At 39.7% G+C, this 15594-nt stretch overlaps 1 protein-coding gene across 4 annotated transcripts in view; it reads right to left on the reverse strand.

Annotated features, from left to right (window-relative positions):
- OSBPL9 (oxysterol binding protein like 9) overlaps nt 1-15594 on the reverse strand; it is a 132140-nt gene that overhangs the window by 90833 nt on the left and 25713 nt on the right. For 3 of the 4 annotated variants that reach the window (XM_030571922.1, XM_030571924.1, XM_030571920.1), the window contains exon 4: nt 5659-5735. In XM_030571922.1, coding sequence (XP_030427782.1) covers nt 5659-5735 — 77 coding nt within the window. Of the gene's footprint in view, nt 1-2627; nt 2727-5658; nt 5736-15594 lie in introns of those variants that run through there. The other variant, XM_030571921.1, reaches the window with a different exon arrangement.

Genomic DNA, 15594 nt, shown 5'->3' on the forward strand with positions numbered 1-15594 from the left:
TGGGAAGGAGTAAGAGGCTAAAGGTTAGAAAAGCTCACTATGGTCCCAAAGAGCATTGGGAAAATGATAGGTTACTCATGAGACTCTGAGCTGCTGCTACAGAGGCAGGAAGTTCTAGGGAGCCCCCAACTGTCAAGTCCCTAGGAGAAGGGGAAGAGGCCACTGCTGAGTTCAGCTCTGAACTTCCTCCAAAGATTGCGGTCCATATTCTTGGTAAAGGGCATCTGAATTATGAATAGGTGGGCTTGGAGAGATTAGATTTTTATCACTAAATGTCAATTTCACCAGAGAGACAAACTGACGAAAAATATTTCCATTAATAATAATCATCATCATCAAAATTTACAAATGGGCCAAGAAACAAAATGCTGCTTGAGAACTCAGTTTGATTTAACAATATTTACTTTGTATATTTTGACATTTGATGTTGACACTTTTTAATGGTTATAAAGCTTTAACATTCTGAATCTCAACATCTACTGTCATTAAATAATTATTGTGTGAACCCCCTCTAGTTTCCCACAATTGTGAAAATTTAAATAAATATTTTTAAAATGCTTAAAAATAAATATCAATATCAGTCAACCTGATGAAAAATAAAAATCAAATTTGGCAAGGTCTATGGATAGGCAACTAAAACCCAGCAGTAAAATGCTTAACATCAAAACAAGAAAGCTCTGTAAGAAAAAACTAGTGAAGTACTAAACACATTTCTAGTAACATAATAAAAAAATTAGAGGTGTAAAGGTGCAAATGACTGACAAGGAGATGGACTTCAGTTTTAAAATTTAGAGATTTTAGGACTAATTTTTTTAAAAAAAGAGAATAAGGACACACAATGACAAGATTTGGCTACGGTCCACTGAAAGTGTAAACAGAGAGCCTGAACTAGGGAAGAATTGAGCAATAAAAAAAACAGAACAAACAAATTCCATCCTGAAGTATCAGGCAACTAGTAATACTTTTTTGCAACAAAGTTAAATAGAAGGGAGGAGCTTACAAAACTTTTTATATAAGTGAATGTTTTTCATAAAGTTTTATAGAAAAAATATTCCCATAATTTATGCCCAACATATTATGCAAAGGAATGTGGAAAAAAAAATAAACTATCTACTATTGTTCTTTTATCTTATATTCAGGCCAGTTCTACACTAGCAAATTATGCTAGCATAACTACGTCACTCAGGGATGAGACAAATTCACAGCTCTGAGCAGTGTAGTGATGTCAACTTAACTCCCCATGTAGACAGAAGAATTCTTCCATCAACCTAGCTATAGCCTCTCGGAAGTGAATTATCTATGCTGAGAGAACTCCTCCCATCCGCATAGGTAGTGTCTACACGAGGGGTTCTCAAACTGGGAGTCGGGACCCCTCAAGTGGTCGTGAGGTGGTTATGAGGGGGATTGCGAGCTGTCAGCCTCCACCCCACCCTGCTTTGCCTCCAGCATTTATAATGGTGTTAAATATATTAAAAAGTGTTTTTAATTTATGGGGGTGGGGTCACATTCAGTGGCTTGCTATGTGAAAGGGGTCCCCAGCACAAAAGTTTGAGAATCACTGGTCTACACTGAAGTGGCACAGCTATGCCACTGTAACATTTTAAGTATAGATAAGCCCACAAACACACTTCCTGGTCTCTTCCATCCTTTTATGCTTGTTTCCTTTTGCAGGTTTCTGTCACCAATAGACATTTCACACCCAGTTTTTAATGCTAACTTTTCAGATCTCTATAACAGAGACTGATTTTCTTCAAACCTTGCACACAAACTTCACTTTTGGCCTGGGTCAAAAGTAAGTAGGGGTTTTTGTTTGTTTTTTAAGGCAAGTAAATTAAAATTTGCATTTAGAAAGGATTAGAACAGGAAGTGTCTTGTAGACTTGAAGGGATACTGTTTAGGGCAAAGAAAAAACATGTTTGTAAAAATAAATCTTTCATAAAAAAAATCTAAAGTATTTCCACTTTTGATTGTAATCAACTAAAATACTTCTACAGCAAATAAAACTCCTCCGGCAAGTGCTTGAAAGCCAAACTGTAGAAAAGGAGAAACACAGTTTTCCATTGTCCAAACTGAAAGAAATGCAAAATGAAAATCCAACCACCGAACGGTGAAAGTGTTTTAGATGCTCACTAAAGCGAAGGCATTGGTTGCTACAACATACAGCCTTTCAGTTCACAGAATGGCCCCTAAAATACAGAATCGCCGCAAAAGAAACCCGGTAATGTCTGAGCAGCAAATGACAGTCATTTTCCCGGGAGATCCTGCGAACTCCTGGAGCGAAGGAAACCCTGGAGCCCGGTTTTATGCCCGTTTCGTGCGGGGCTAGCAGCGCTCCCGCTGGTTGTGCGCTCCGGGGCTGGGTTCCTCCTGGCGGAGACCTGCTGCTGGACGGGGCCGGCGGAAGCCTGCGCAGCAGGCGAATCGCCACTCGCTAGCTGTGCGTGCGGACTGGCGACAAGCGCAGCGCCGGCCCGTCCTGGCGGCCGCCTCCCCACAGCGAGCCGCCAAGACATGGACGGGAAGGACTTGCGCGCCGGGGAGCGGGACCAGGAGTCCCGGCACCTGCAGACCCTGCGGGAGGAGCCCGACGGACTGGGTGCAGAGCCGCCCCCCGCCCCCGTACTCACACTGGCCATCCTCCCCGCGGGCGGCGGGGGTCGCTTCTCGGCTGGGCCCCCGGCAGCGCCACCTCCCGCTGGGAGCTGGGTGGGGAGCAGCCCCCACAGGCCCCAGCCGCCGCGGCTCGGCATTCGCCTCAGAACCAAGGCGGCTCCCGATTGGCTGCGGGTCAGACGCCTTCCCCCACCCTCGAGTGAGCGGCGGTTGGGGGGGGCGGAGTTGGCCGCTCACCCCCCCCCGTCTCCGCGGAGGGCAGAGCCCCTCCCACAAGAGGTGCGGTGACATCCGGCTCCCTCCAGGCTCCCGCTGTGACTGTGCGGGCAGTGGCCGGCGGCCCCGCCGGACTGAATCCGGGGGAAGGCTGCTGAGAAGGCTCAAGGCTGAGGTCAGGCGCATGCTCCCTGGCGGCGGCACGTGACGGGGCTGCGCGAGCCGGTGCCTGAGCGAGTGCAAACCGCCCCGCGGCCTCTGCTTCAGCGAAGCCCCGTGACGCGGTGACACAAGAGCGGCAGGGCAGCGCTCGACGTCGGGGGGCCCGACTCCAGCTGTAAAACGGCGCCTGCCGTAACAGCGAGAAGTGCCACCTGCGGGGCCTTCCGCTGCAGCGTTGGCTTGCAGGGCACCGTACTGACAGGAGTTCCGCCTGGTCTGCCCACGCGGGCTAGGCCTCCTTTCGCCGCCGGCCTGCTGCTTAGCTGCCGGGTCTCCGGCTGTTCCCGCCCCCTGTCCTCGCCAATGGGGTTGCTGCAGAAGGGCAGCGGCATCAGAATTCTCAGAGACAACCACGGCTCAGAAACCAACAACAAGCCCCCCACACGTCCCCCAAATTCTTACTACTATACAACTTCTATCGAACTGTCCATTCATGAGGCAAGCATGGGAGGGACCTTGCATTGTCCACGTAGCACTTTGTAACACAAACAAGGTAGGTAGGTAGGTCTTGGAAAATCACCCTGAAATGTGTAATAGATTATACTAGCACACCAACACACTAGCAATAGCTCAGGGCCTTGCCCTAACAACAAAAACGAGCTTTGTCTAGATTAAAATGTAAAGGTTTGTTGGATCTGGTAGCTACCTTGATCAAATTTAAACACACCACTTGAAACTCTGGTCAAGAAAAGGCAACCTGTATTTTAGCAAGTGCTAAACTGGTCCAGTTGAAGTGCTTGATTAAGTACAGCATGCCTTGTCTTGACCAGTTTTAGCTTGTTCTAAGGAACACCTCCTATCTAATATGATCTAACAAACCTTTAAATCCTAGTCTAAACAAAAGCTTTAGAAAACCTCTTCTTCGCTGACGCAGCCCTCATTCTGGTCTTCAGTTGAAATAAAATGCTTCTTAAAGGTTAGACTCAGAGGTAGTATGGTAGAAAAAATATTTAAGATGGGCTTTTCAGTGAGGTCAAAGGGAATTAGACATCCCAGCTCCCAATGAGTTTGCCTAACTCCTTTAGACTCCAGTGAAAGTCTCAGCTGAAATCAATATTTGAAATCTCAGGATTCAATCCTATAGAATTCATATGCAATCCCACAGCTGTTACTACACCAATACCAAAATGTTTGAGGGTAATTTAGAGAACTTCCAATACATTGGCAAGAAACCCCCCAGACTCAAAGAGAAAAAAAGGTATAACTGAAGAGAAAAAGAGGATTAAAAAGGCAAGGTGTATACATTATTTCCATATCACCTTGATATCTGCTCAACAACTCAGGCTAAAAGATGGAGCTGACAACACTGAAGTTCTTTGATCAAGAAGTCTAAATTGGTGTTACACTGGGCAGTCTGAAAAAGTTCTATGGCCTTTTAAATTGGAAAGAAGGTTTGTGAGAAGATGACTGCTGACAACAGACCACAGGGTCCAAACAGATATCACTTTCAATACTTGCACTAAGATGGGGGAGAGGGATGGAAATATTACATTGCTCCTTGTTTCCTGACAGTCAAATATATATCAATCTTTCTTGTTAGAATGTTTGATATAATGATTTATCACTAATTTTTATTAGCTTAATTTACTTATCTATATAATTTTTTTCATTTGAAGAGCACTTACAATAGGAGTGTAGTTTAATCATAGTCAGATCTCAATAGCCACTATTTCTGACACAAGTCTGCCAACAAAATGATGGTTAAATTTGGTAAGGGGGGGGGAGAAAAATCTATCTTTTGATAGAGATTGAATATATATATTGTTCGTGTTTCACTGCCCTGCCACATACCTCTCTAATTTTCTTGGACTATAAACACTTGCAGATGGAGACTGTATCTACTTCTATTTGCACAGCACCTTCCCTCTCTCGCATCTTAATATTTTCTCCTCCTCCCTTGAGATTTAAGATTTTTTAGTAAGTCCTTAGTACCTAGCACAATGGCACTCTAATCACTGATGTATACACTACATTCGAGGGGCCCAGTCTAAAAATACTTTAAAATATTTTGTATTTGTATTAAGTTTTACATGCACTTTAGGAGGCCTAATAAGGGATCTGGGTGCCGTTGTGCTAGGCACAGTACAAATATAGTGAGAGAGAGTCCCTGCCCAAAGAACTTACTATCTTAGTAGACACGACAAAGTGAAACAGAAATGAAGCATTAGCCCCATTGTACAGATAAAGAATGGAGGCAAAGATTAAGCAGCGTGCTTAAGGTCACACACAAAGCCAGCAATTGAGCCTAGATTTCCCCAAGACCCAGTCTAATACCTTCATTTTAAAACCATCCTACCTCTTTCAAAACCAAAAGATAATTGTTATTTCAGAGGAAGATAAACAACAAATCACACTAATACAATAAACTACTCAAGATACAATCTAACAAATCAGGAGACCTTGCCTTGCCTAAATTTAGCTGGATACAAGCAGTAAACTCAGTGATATATCAGCCCTGGTACCTATGTATTATATTCTTGTACCATCAGATAATCAGCTGTTTACAAACTACTCTGGAATATCTGATATCAGAAATTGGGTCAGTAAGTTTATTTAGTTATTCTGAAAATAAAAAAGCTTTAGGATCACGAGTGAAGGTTAACTTACCTGAAGCTGAAGAGTATGACGGAGAATTGTTTCCTCTAAAGCATGAATCCACTTCTCTCTCTCATCAGCATCTCGAGCTGCAAAAAATATTCAAGGTTTTCTTAAAATATGACATTTTTTCCAAGGCTTTTAGACTGAAAACCATGTTGTGTGTCCAGACTAAAACTTTTAAATTAAACCACACTACCTAAAATGGTTATCTAGAAGAGAATTCAACAGCAAGTGGGCTCTGATTTCAATTTAGGAGTGGCTTACTTTGGTTTATGTTAAACTGATTAATTGACATTTTGATTTAGTTTTAGAGTATCCACACAGCTTTTTACATGAGTTTAAGATGGTTTAAAAATCACAACTTTATTTAAATGAGTTTAAGTTTCTCATGTAGACAAGGCCTCAATGAAGAACGTGTACACACTTTTGTTTAATCAGATGCTTAGCTTCTCGCTTCTATAAATTACATTGTACTAGCTATAGAGAATACGCCAGGCTTTCCTAAAATCTCAGTTCTTCAGGGTTTATAGTTTAGCTGTTAAAAAAAAAAAAAAAATCACTCCAGATTCAGATTAGCATATGCCATGTCAACATTGGTGCTATTTATGGAGAGTTAAATGGGGAGACTTTGAAAAACTGCCATTGCACGTTTTAACAGCTGTTATTTCAGACATGTTTTCTACTATGATCAAGATATTTTAAAATCTAACTATATTCTTGCATAACATGTTTCTTGATCAGAAGGTGAACTTACCTATGCCTGTCAAATCAGTAGCATGTGATGAATTTTTAAAGGTCTAATCTTCTAGAGCCTTTGACAAATACTATTTAAAACAATTCCCCTGCTCTGCCATTTTCTAGGGAACAAGGTAAACGTATGCCTTTTATTAAAGATTATTTACATGAGAACAGGATCTTTAGCGTTTGAGTGCATCAGCTCCCATGAACATCTCCCATTAAATGGAATTAGTTAAAATGATACATCCTCGTCATTTCCACAGCAGCTATACATGATATCACAAAGCAATACAGTGCCTGGTGAGAAGTAAGCACAGGAGCCAATTATCTCAAGAAAAGAAGGAGGTTTTTTTCATGTGAAATACATTACAATAAAAAATGTAGAAACAGAAAATCTATGACATCAGCAGACTTGTATCTTTACAGAATATATTTTTCAAATTTTTCTGAGTAACCAGAGGTTCCAACCTGTAATAAATTACTCTAATTTTTCTTCATTATAGATGTATCATAACTTAGACAAATAAAGAGAGCCTGATCTCTTTTTCAATATCTTTCAATTTTAAAATAAAGCAGTTATATTTATTAAGGACAATCCTGTGTAAAATTTTTCTTCTATAGAACCAGGACTCATACACTAGTAAGAATATGCACAAGATGGTCCACCTATTCCTGTATCACATAGCTATACAATTTTCACTGAGAAGCAGAAACTAGTGTCAGGTGAAGATGGGTCATCTCGCAGACGCTGGTGATCGAGGAGAGGCGATATGATATGCAAAATATGGCAGGGCTTTGCGGGCAGGAAAGAGATCCCGAAACTGACCGAGGGTTATCACTACCCTTTTCTTTACCCACTTTCTAACACACTTTTTTTCTAGTACAAAAGCTTCACTGTACTTTGCTAGCCTGAAAGAGTTTTTTGCTGGCGGGCATGGATCAGTGTTGACATCACTCTCCTCATCAGTACCCAAGCAAGCTAATGATCCAAACAGTGGACCAAATTCCATGATGAATCCTGGTCATGTGCCACCTGAGGTGCTATGTGCATACACTAAGAAGTTCTTTGCTGTGGTGGAATACTGCGGCAATGGTACAGGAAGTGACAAGGGCATTAGAAACTGGGCCAAGAAAAAAAAAAGTGATAGCAACTGAAGGCATAGTGAATTTGAGGGAGACAAAGAGGAAGGAACACTGACTTCATGCCAATAACTACTCCCAGTTGTTTCTAGTTCCTCATCCAATAACACAAATAGTGCATATGTTGTGTAAGAATACTTGAGGGAGTTTCCTGTTTACAAGGGAACAATCAAAGTGGACTAATTATACAAAAATGTTAGTTTTTAAAGTTTGATCATGTATGGTACACTTATTACTCAACTCAAGGAGTATACTGAAATGCATTCTCGATCTCCACCCGTCCTCTCATTGTTTATATCCCTCTGACCTCTGTATCCACATGCCCACAACATGGCTGCTTCAAACTTTCTATCCTCCAATCCCATCTAAAAATCACAAGAATTGTAAGGAGGAGTAGTGGAAGATGTTGGGGAGGAAGGTTTATTCATCCTATTCCATACAAACTTATAAAGGAGTGCTTCCTTTGTCAAATATAAATTTTATTTAACATCAAAGTTTAGAGAGGAGACAAGATGGGTCTGAGATATCAGAATGTGGATGCCTTGTTTCTTGCAATTATATGGACAGGGAATTCTGAGGCCCTCAACCAATCAGTATAGAGATTTGCATGCTGTATTGTTACTGAAACAGCTATTATACTAATCAATACACAACACACCCCTAATCAAAGTGCAGGAAAAAGCATAATTGAGAAATAAATATACAGCATGTTGTCTTTTTAAATCAGAGTTTGTATAGTGTCTAGCACAATGATAAGTTGAAAGTTGCAGGGCAAAAGCAACAATAATGGATTCAGTGTTAAATAGAAATGTGACGTTCAATTTTGGTTTAAAAACTGGCTAATTACTTCACCTGCCTCTCTACTCCCTATCAACCTGTGTGGTATTAATCACATTTTCCTATTTTTAAAAAGTTTCTCTCCTCTGTTACTTCGTTGTGGACCTACACAGGGAAAACGAACTATAAAATATTGTAGAATACGTAAAGTACACAATGTTTACACAGTAATATTAGGTGTTACTTGCAACAATAGCAGGTAAATAAAATTCCTACAGGAATAATGTTTAAGTAGGGTGGATGAACTTTTTTGATCTCTATACAACGCTCTGGAAAGCACAATAAATACAAACTTTACTGTATAGGGAGGGCAGGCTAGTAGGGCTCTAGATGCCTTAAAAAAAAGCCAAAAAGGACTAGACAATGTATTATTCCATCAACAATAGATTGGTTAAGTTCTTGCCTCTTCACCCACAGTCACCCTTTAAGGAGTCCGGTTAAGTGAAAAGAGAGGGTGTTCAGAATACAGCAGTACAGTATTTGAATGTTTCAAAAGCTGTAGCTTTCTAGTTTTTTTTTTTAATTGAAATTCTTAGGTGTTTTAGACACACTATAATTATACATTTGCTTAATAAGCTAAAGCTTACAGAACTGGGGCCACAACAACTCAGGCACACACTTTCAATACATCTGTATGAACAGCAATAGGTATCCTGAAAAAGGTTCTAACGTTATTTTGTTTCTGTTCTTCAAAGGCAATCCTAGTCATTCTCTACTTGGGTTTGATCATCAGATACAAAACAAAAATACTAATATATTTGAGTAGATAACTGAAGCTCTGTCACCGGATTTCTTCTGAATTAATTTAGAGAGAACACTGAAAATGTACAATAAAGACAACTTCTGCAGACAGTAGCAGAGTGAATTGGATGTCCAAATAGATCATTTCCAACCTGAGTATCAATGACTTCTAAAAAGTTCTCAAGAACTATTACACTATATGGTGATGGGAGCACATAAATATCTAGACAGAGGTGCTTGCATGTCAAATTCTGAAATTAAGTGCTCAAAGGTTATTTCAGCTACCAAAAAAGGAATTAAAAGAAGGTAACTTCAGCAGGCTACCAGAAAGATCAGAACACAGTTTGCTAAGGCTCATAGGACTACTATGATAATTGTATGGGTCAGCTTGTAGTTCATTGCTATAGCTGTCTGTCTGCTTTGTTTACCATGTGTTTTAGTGGTTTGGGTAGGCTGACCATCAGCATCGGGTAAGCAGAATGAAAAAAATTAGGTGAATGAAAGGAGTACATTTCCTTCCCCCAATTCTAGCATCATCCCCCTCCCCCGAAAGTTTCTTCCTCAAATGTCTCCCCTCTCTCTTCCTTCTTTTTTTTGGGGGGGAGGGCGCGGAGCATGTGAGGAGTTTTTGATCAGAAACAAAAGCATGGAAAATTTCAACACCCAAATAAAAATCATTTAATAATTAAATAATCTTGTAAAACATCTACATCATGCTAATGCCAGGGTATGCTGTGCATGCACAGTAGCCAGCCTGCGGCTTGTATTATGGACTGTCTGAAAACAATTCCAGTTCTCAGGAAGGGGCTACATTCCAAACCATCTGAGTACTTCTGCATGCTAACCACTAATATAGGGCACAGAGTTCATACCATTTGAAGGGAGTAGACATGACACTGAGCCAGAAAGGGTAGAACAACTAGCAACTAAATGACCCAAATTCAACCTTTAAAAACATATTTTAAAAGTATATAAATGGTAATTAGGCCCATTCCTTATAAATATCTAACAAAGTCATGTTAGATAGACTACAGCTTTGAAATGCAAACTGGTATTTTTAGAGAATTGGAAGATACTAACTGTATTTTCAGATATTATGTAACCAGTTGGTTCCCATCTGTTACTATCTGCTATTGATTCAGAGATCAAAAGGGAATATTAACATTTAGATGAAACTTGGATGCAATATCATCATTGAAGTTTGTAGTAAACTGTCTATGAACTAATTAATGGATAATTACCTTATTCTGATGAATGCAACTATTATCTGTGTATATATAGGAAACAGAGGTTTTACTTCCAAGCCACAATGCTCTTCACCCAAGGAATGCCTGCTGTCAAAAGACTATCAATGTTTTGCCATAGATCTATAAAAGAACTCTAAGCCCCTGATTCTGTTCTCAGATCTGCTTAAACTTGGTCGGTGGAAGCTGGAGTCACAAGACTGAGGTCTCCAGTGCCAGTCTGGATTACCCTGCTACTTCTCATGGAAGAATTTATACAGATTCTGCATATGGACTTGCCTATTGGATTATAACCTAGGGAATTGATTCTGAAAGAGCTTTTTGCAACTCAGCAGCTCACCATCGCTAATGTGAAACTAAGAACTTTATACATATATATATGAATAATGATCTTTTAACCACAATACTCTCTCTTTTTAAATAAATCTTAGTTTAATTAAGAAGAATTGGCTGTAAGCATCTATTTAGTTAAGATCTGAAATATTCATTGACCTGGTGGCTAATGTATCCCATCCCTTGGGATTGGTAGAACTTTATATATCATCAACAAGATCTTCAGTAATCCTCATCATATTTGAGTGGCTGTCTGAGTGGGAGCCCCAGGCAGATTGTTTTAAGGGAGCTGTGTTTTTGGCCTCTGGGAAACCAGTAAGGTATAGTAGAAGCTGTTTTGTTGCTGGCTTGGTGAACCAAATCAGAATAAGCACCAGTTTGGGCGATAGTCTGTCCCATTCTTTGCAGTTTGCCCTAATTAAGCAATCTCAGTGTGGCCCCTGCAGGCAACAAGGGTCACAGTTGGTCTCTTATTTTAGTTAAATTGAATCTTTCCCTCCTCTTCCCTGACGGCACAGACAGATGAAAGGTGAGGACTACCCTATCATATTGAATGGCACAAAGAAATCACTGGGAACACCAGCCAGCACCACTATGTTACGAGCTGTAGTCTCTCTCTCTCCCCCACCCATAGCATTCCACATAGCACACTAAGGATATGTTACCATGACATTAGCCAGAAAGTGCTGTCATACAGTACTACCATGGTATCAGACACAAGCACACTAATTGGGTCTGATATAATAAGTGTTAATATGCAGAAGCTGCTGGGCACAGGTTTATAATGCAACAGAACTAAAAAGACAGCACTGGCAGCCTCCACGACCTCCAAACTAAATATAATTAAACTATATGCTACTGTCAAAATGAAGGCTATAATATTTTGAAATATTATGGTTGCAAAACAGATTTAGTTTAATGCAACACACAAATCACTGTTCCATATATCCGACTAACAAGATCTGTTACGAAAAACAGTATACTTTGAAGTCAGATGGCATAAGCCTAGTTACAAAATATTATATCCTTCATTTTGACAGCAGCATATAGCTTAATTATATTTTTCATAAGAAATGTCTCTGATCCCACCCCAAGAATGAGATCAGATTGTCTGGCAGAGCAGGGAAGTTTCACATAGTTTATACTTTTTAAACAAACCACTAGTGAATTCAAGAGACAAGGTGGGTAAGCTAATATCTTTTATTGGACCAACTTCTCTTGGTGAAAGAGAAGCTTTCGAGCCTATAGAGCTCTTCTTCAGGTCAAAGCTTTTCTTTAACTAACAGAAGTTGGTCCATTAAAATATACTGCCTCACTCACCACATCTCTCTAATATGCTCAGACCAACATGGCTACAACAATGCTACAAACACCAATGAATTATCAGCATCAGTGAAATATATTCAACTTGGTTAATTCCTCTCATTCTTACCAATATTTCAAGTGTCTATGGAGCTTTTCAAATCCTTGTGTACTAAATGATAATCTTCAAATACAAATACAAAAACCAAGTGGTGGCTATCAGACCTCCTCCCTGAAAAAAAGATTACTCATTTCTTGGACAGTTAAAATGAAGTGTAGTCAATGCCACACGACTAAGTAGTTCATGGCATACCAGGACCCTCTGCCCACGTTGTGTTTCTGTGATCACTTTAGAGTAAAGTGTACAGCTAGGGTTGTTTATTGATTCATCTTTCTATTGCGGTGTCTCATATAGCCTCCAAATTTACACTGAAGCAGGATTAGAGTGCTCAAGGTAATGTGTTAAGATTTGCTAACTACCTCCTATAGGACTCATACACAAAGCTAAGGTTTTGTAAAACAGAAAGAAATTGAGATGACTGGGCAGAAACTTAACAGCCACAGACAGTAAAGTCTATTTAGCATCAAGGAATCTTTATAAATACAAACCAAACAATATAGTCCAAAGAATGAACAAACTTCCGCAAGCCCAGGCATCAACCCAGCCTTCAAAGCCCTCCCTACATACATGCTCCTTCTCCTCTCCCTCCAGCAGCATTTCATGTGTCTTTCCCTTTTCCATGGGTGTTCAGTAGAGGGGAAAGGAAAGACCGTGTCTCTTTGTGTGTACTAGTGACTCAGTAGTGACCCTGTACCCTGTCACAAAGATAGATGATATGCTTACAGCATGAAAAACCACCTATGATTAGACTGTTGGTCAAGGTCACTCAGCTTCATATGAACTGCAGCTGCAATTCAGGAATCACATAAACACTCTTGGTACTAAAATAGACTAAGTCTCCTCTACCAGTAGATCCTGGAATGACTGCAATGTGAAGATTATATGCTGGTGGTTTTAGTATCTACTGCCAATCAGCAGCCTTATGAACAGTTACCTATTGCCAAGGAAGAGACCAGAATACAGAACACTCTCTAGCCAATAGTGACTCAGCCATCCATTTCTCAGTACCAACCTCTAAAAAAAGCTCAGAAGCTTCACTAGCATGCAATTCTCAGGAAGAACAAGCAGAAAGGTTAAATTAAATCTAATCAAAATGGCTGTTAAGAGATTAAATGCAAGGAAAAGCTTCCTAACAGTAAGAGCAATTATAGAATGGAACAACAGCCAAGAGGTCATTGAAGCACAATCTATGGAAACATTCAAAAAGGATTACCCAAAACACTCAGAAGAAAAATTTAGGGGAAAACCTGTACTACATACAAAGTGGAAAATTATAACTTCTGACCAATCTTTCTGGCAATCAGGCTAGGTTTATCATGCACCTTTTGTTTTTAAGAGGGAAACTAACAAGATTTAAAGTATACAATTCTGACATCTTGTTATTTTAAGAAGTTTTGTAGCATGCACTACACAATATTCATCAACATCAGGAACAGTGGGGTAAGGATTTCAGCATTGCAGATCAGGCTGAGCACCATAAAAACAAGTTAACAGGGTTGGGTACTTCCAGATGCAAAGCTGCCTCCTTCCCTTTTTAATTTAGTTCTACTGTGCTGTTCATAGTGCAACAGTATCACTGGAAAGATCAAATCTAAGGAACACCTAAAATTGTCTCAGAAGCACCGATTCAGCCAGTCATTAAGAAATGCAGGCATAACAAGGGTCGTGTCAGACACAAGAAGGGAATACCAAAAAGAGAAGTGGGTTTCTTGTTTGATGAAGTTAAATAGATGATAAAAAGGAAGATAAAGAAGGAGGCACATTTATTTTGGTATATGAATGCTCTCAACCAGTATCCTTTTCCATACTGCAGAATGATTCAGTAGTTTCGTCTTCAGATTCACCATAGCATTCTAGTACTTCGTCTACTTTGTCAGTGAAAAGAGATTATGTATGTTTATACAACATGTATGTGGAATGTGAAAGCATTGCACACCAGATTACTTTTCCTAGCAAAGGCTTGATGGCATCCAAAGGTGTCATGCAAATGCCTGTTCTCACTTTCTGGTGACATTGTAAAGAAGAGGGCAGCATTATCTCCTGTAAATGTAAACAAACTTGTTTGTCTTAGTGATTGGCTGAACAAGAAGTAGGACTGAGTGGATTTGTAGGCTCTGAAGTTTTACATTGTTTTGTTTTTGAGTGCAGTTTTGTAACAACAAAAAAACCTATATTTGTAAATTGCACTTTCAGGACAAAGACTGCACTACAGTACTTGTATGAGGTGAACTGAAAAGTACTATTTCTTTTGTTTATCACTTTTATAGTGCAAATATTTGTAATAAAAATAAATAGACATTTTAATTTCAATTACAACACAGAATACAATATATATTAATATGTAGAAAAACATTCAAAATATTTAATAAATTTCAATTGGTATTCTATTTTTTAATAGTGCAATCAAAATTGCAATTAATTGTTTAATCACAATTAATATTTTTAGTTAATCGCAAGAGTTAACTGTGATTACTCGTCAGCCCTAAAAGCTACTGATAAAACGACTGACTCTCCATCTAGGGAATCTTCTATGCAAGAGATAGGCTGACTGGCCTCAGTATATATTGAAGTGTAGAGGCTGACCAGCAGAGACACAAGACATTCTAGAGAATAAGTGACAGACCTAACTAGTAAGAAGACCTAACCCACAGAGAATGCCTACCTATACTCCTCAGAACACCAAATCAGTAATTTGGTGTTGTCTCAGTCTTCCGTCTTCCTATTTACCAAAATATTTTGCCACTGTTAGACATTCATCCAAAAAGATATTTAGAAGTTATAAAAGCCTGTAAACAAAATCTTTTCACCCAGAAAAACCATCTCTACCAGTATTATAGTGTAATTAGCATAACCTTATATAGCCCTGTCTACATTAGACCTTTGCCATTAAAAACCACAGCAGGGAAACAGTCAAAATATCTAGGAGAAAGCTTCAAATAGATAGATGTCTCCGACACCAAAATAAGCCTTGTGAACATCTTGGCTGAATTTCTAGACTGAATTCACAGAAAGAGAGGTTGTTTACCTTGTACAGTAATTGGAATTTGAGATTTTTGTCAATATGGGTGCTCCATTTTAAGATGTGCATGTACCAGTGTGCTCTGGATCAGATTTTCATCAGCAGTGTCCATAGGTCCGCACCCTACACATTCTTGTGCTCTGATGTGAGAGTATATAGGGGAGAGTGGACCCACTGATGCTCCAGTTCCTTCTTAACCATGAAATCCGGACAGAAAGACTGAGGCAGAAGAGAAGGAGGATAGATAGTGGAGTACCCATAGGAACAAAACATCTTGAATTCCAGTCACTGTACAAGGTAAGAAATCTCTCGTTCTTTGAGTTATCCCTGTGGGTGCTCCACTTCAGGAGATTGCAGAGCAATACTCTGATTATGGAAGAGAGCATGGAAGCAGCAGATTCAGTACACACTATAGAACTTCACTCAAAGCTGTCTTGGCTCTGGAAACAGGTACGAGAGCATGGCATTGG

The sequence above is a fragment of the Gopherus evgoodei genome, chromosome 8 (genome assembly GCF_007399415.2).
Source record: "Gopherus evgoodei ecotype Sinaloan lineage chromosome 8, rGopEvg1_v1.p, whole genome shotgun sequence".
NCBI classification, from domain to species: domain Eukaryota; kingdom Metazoa; phylum Chordata; order Testudines; family Testudinidae; genus Gopherus; species Gopherus evgoodei.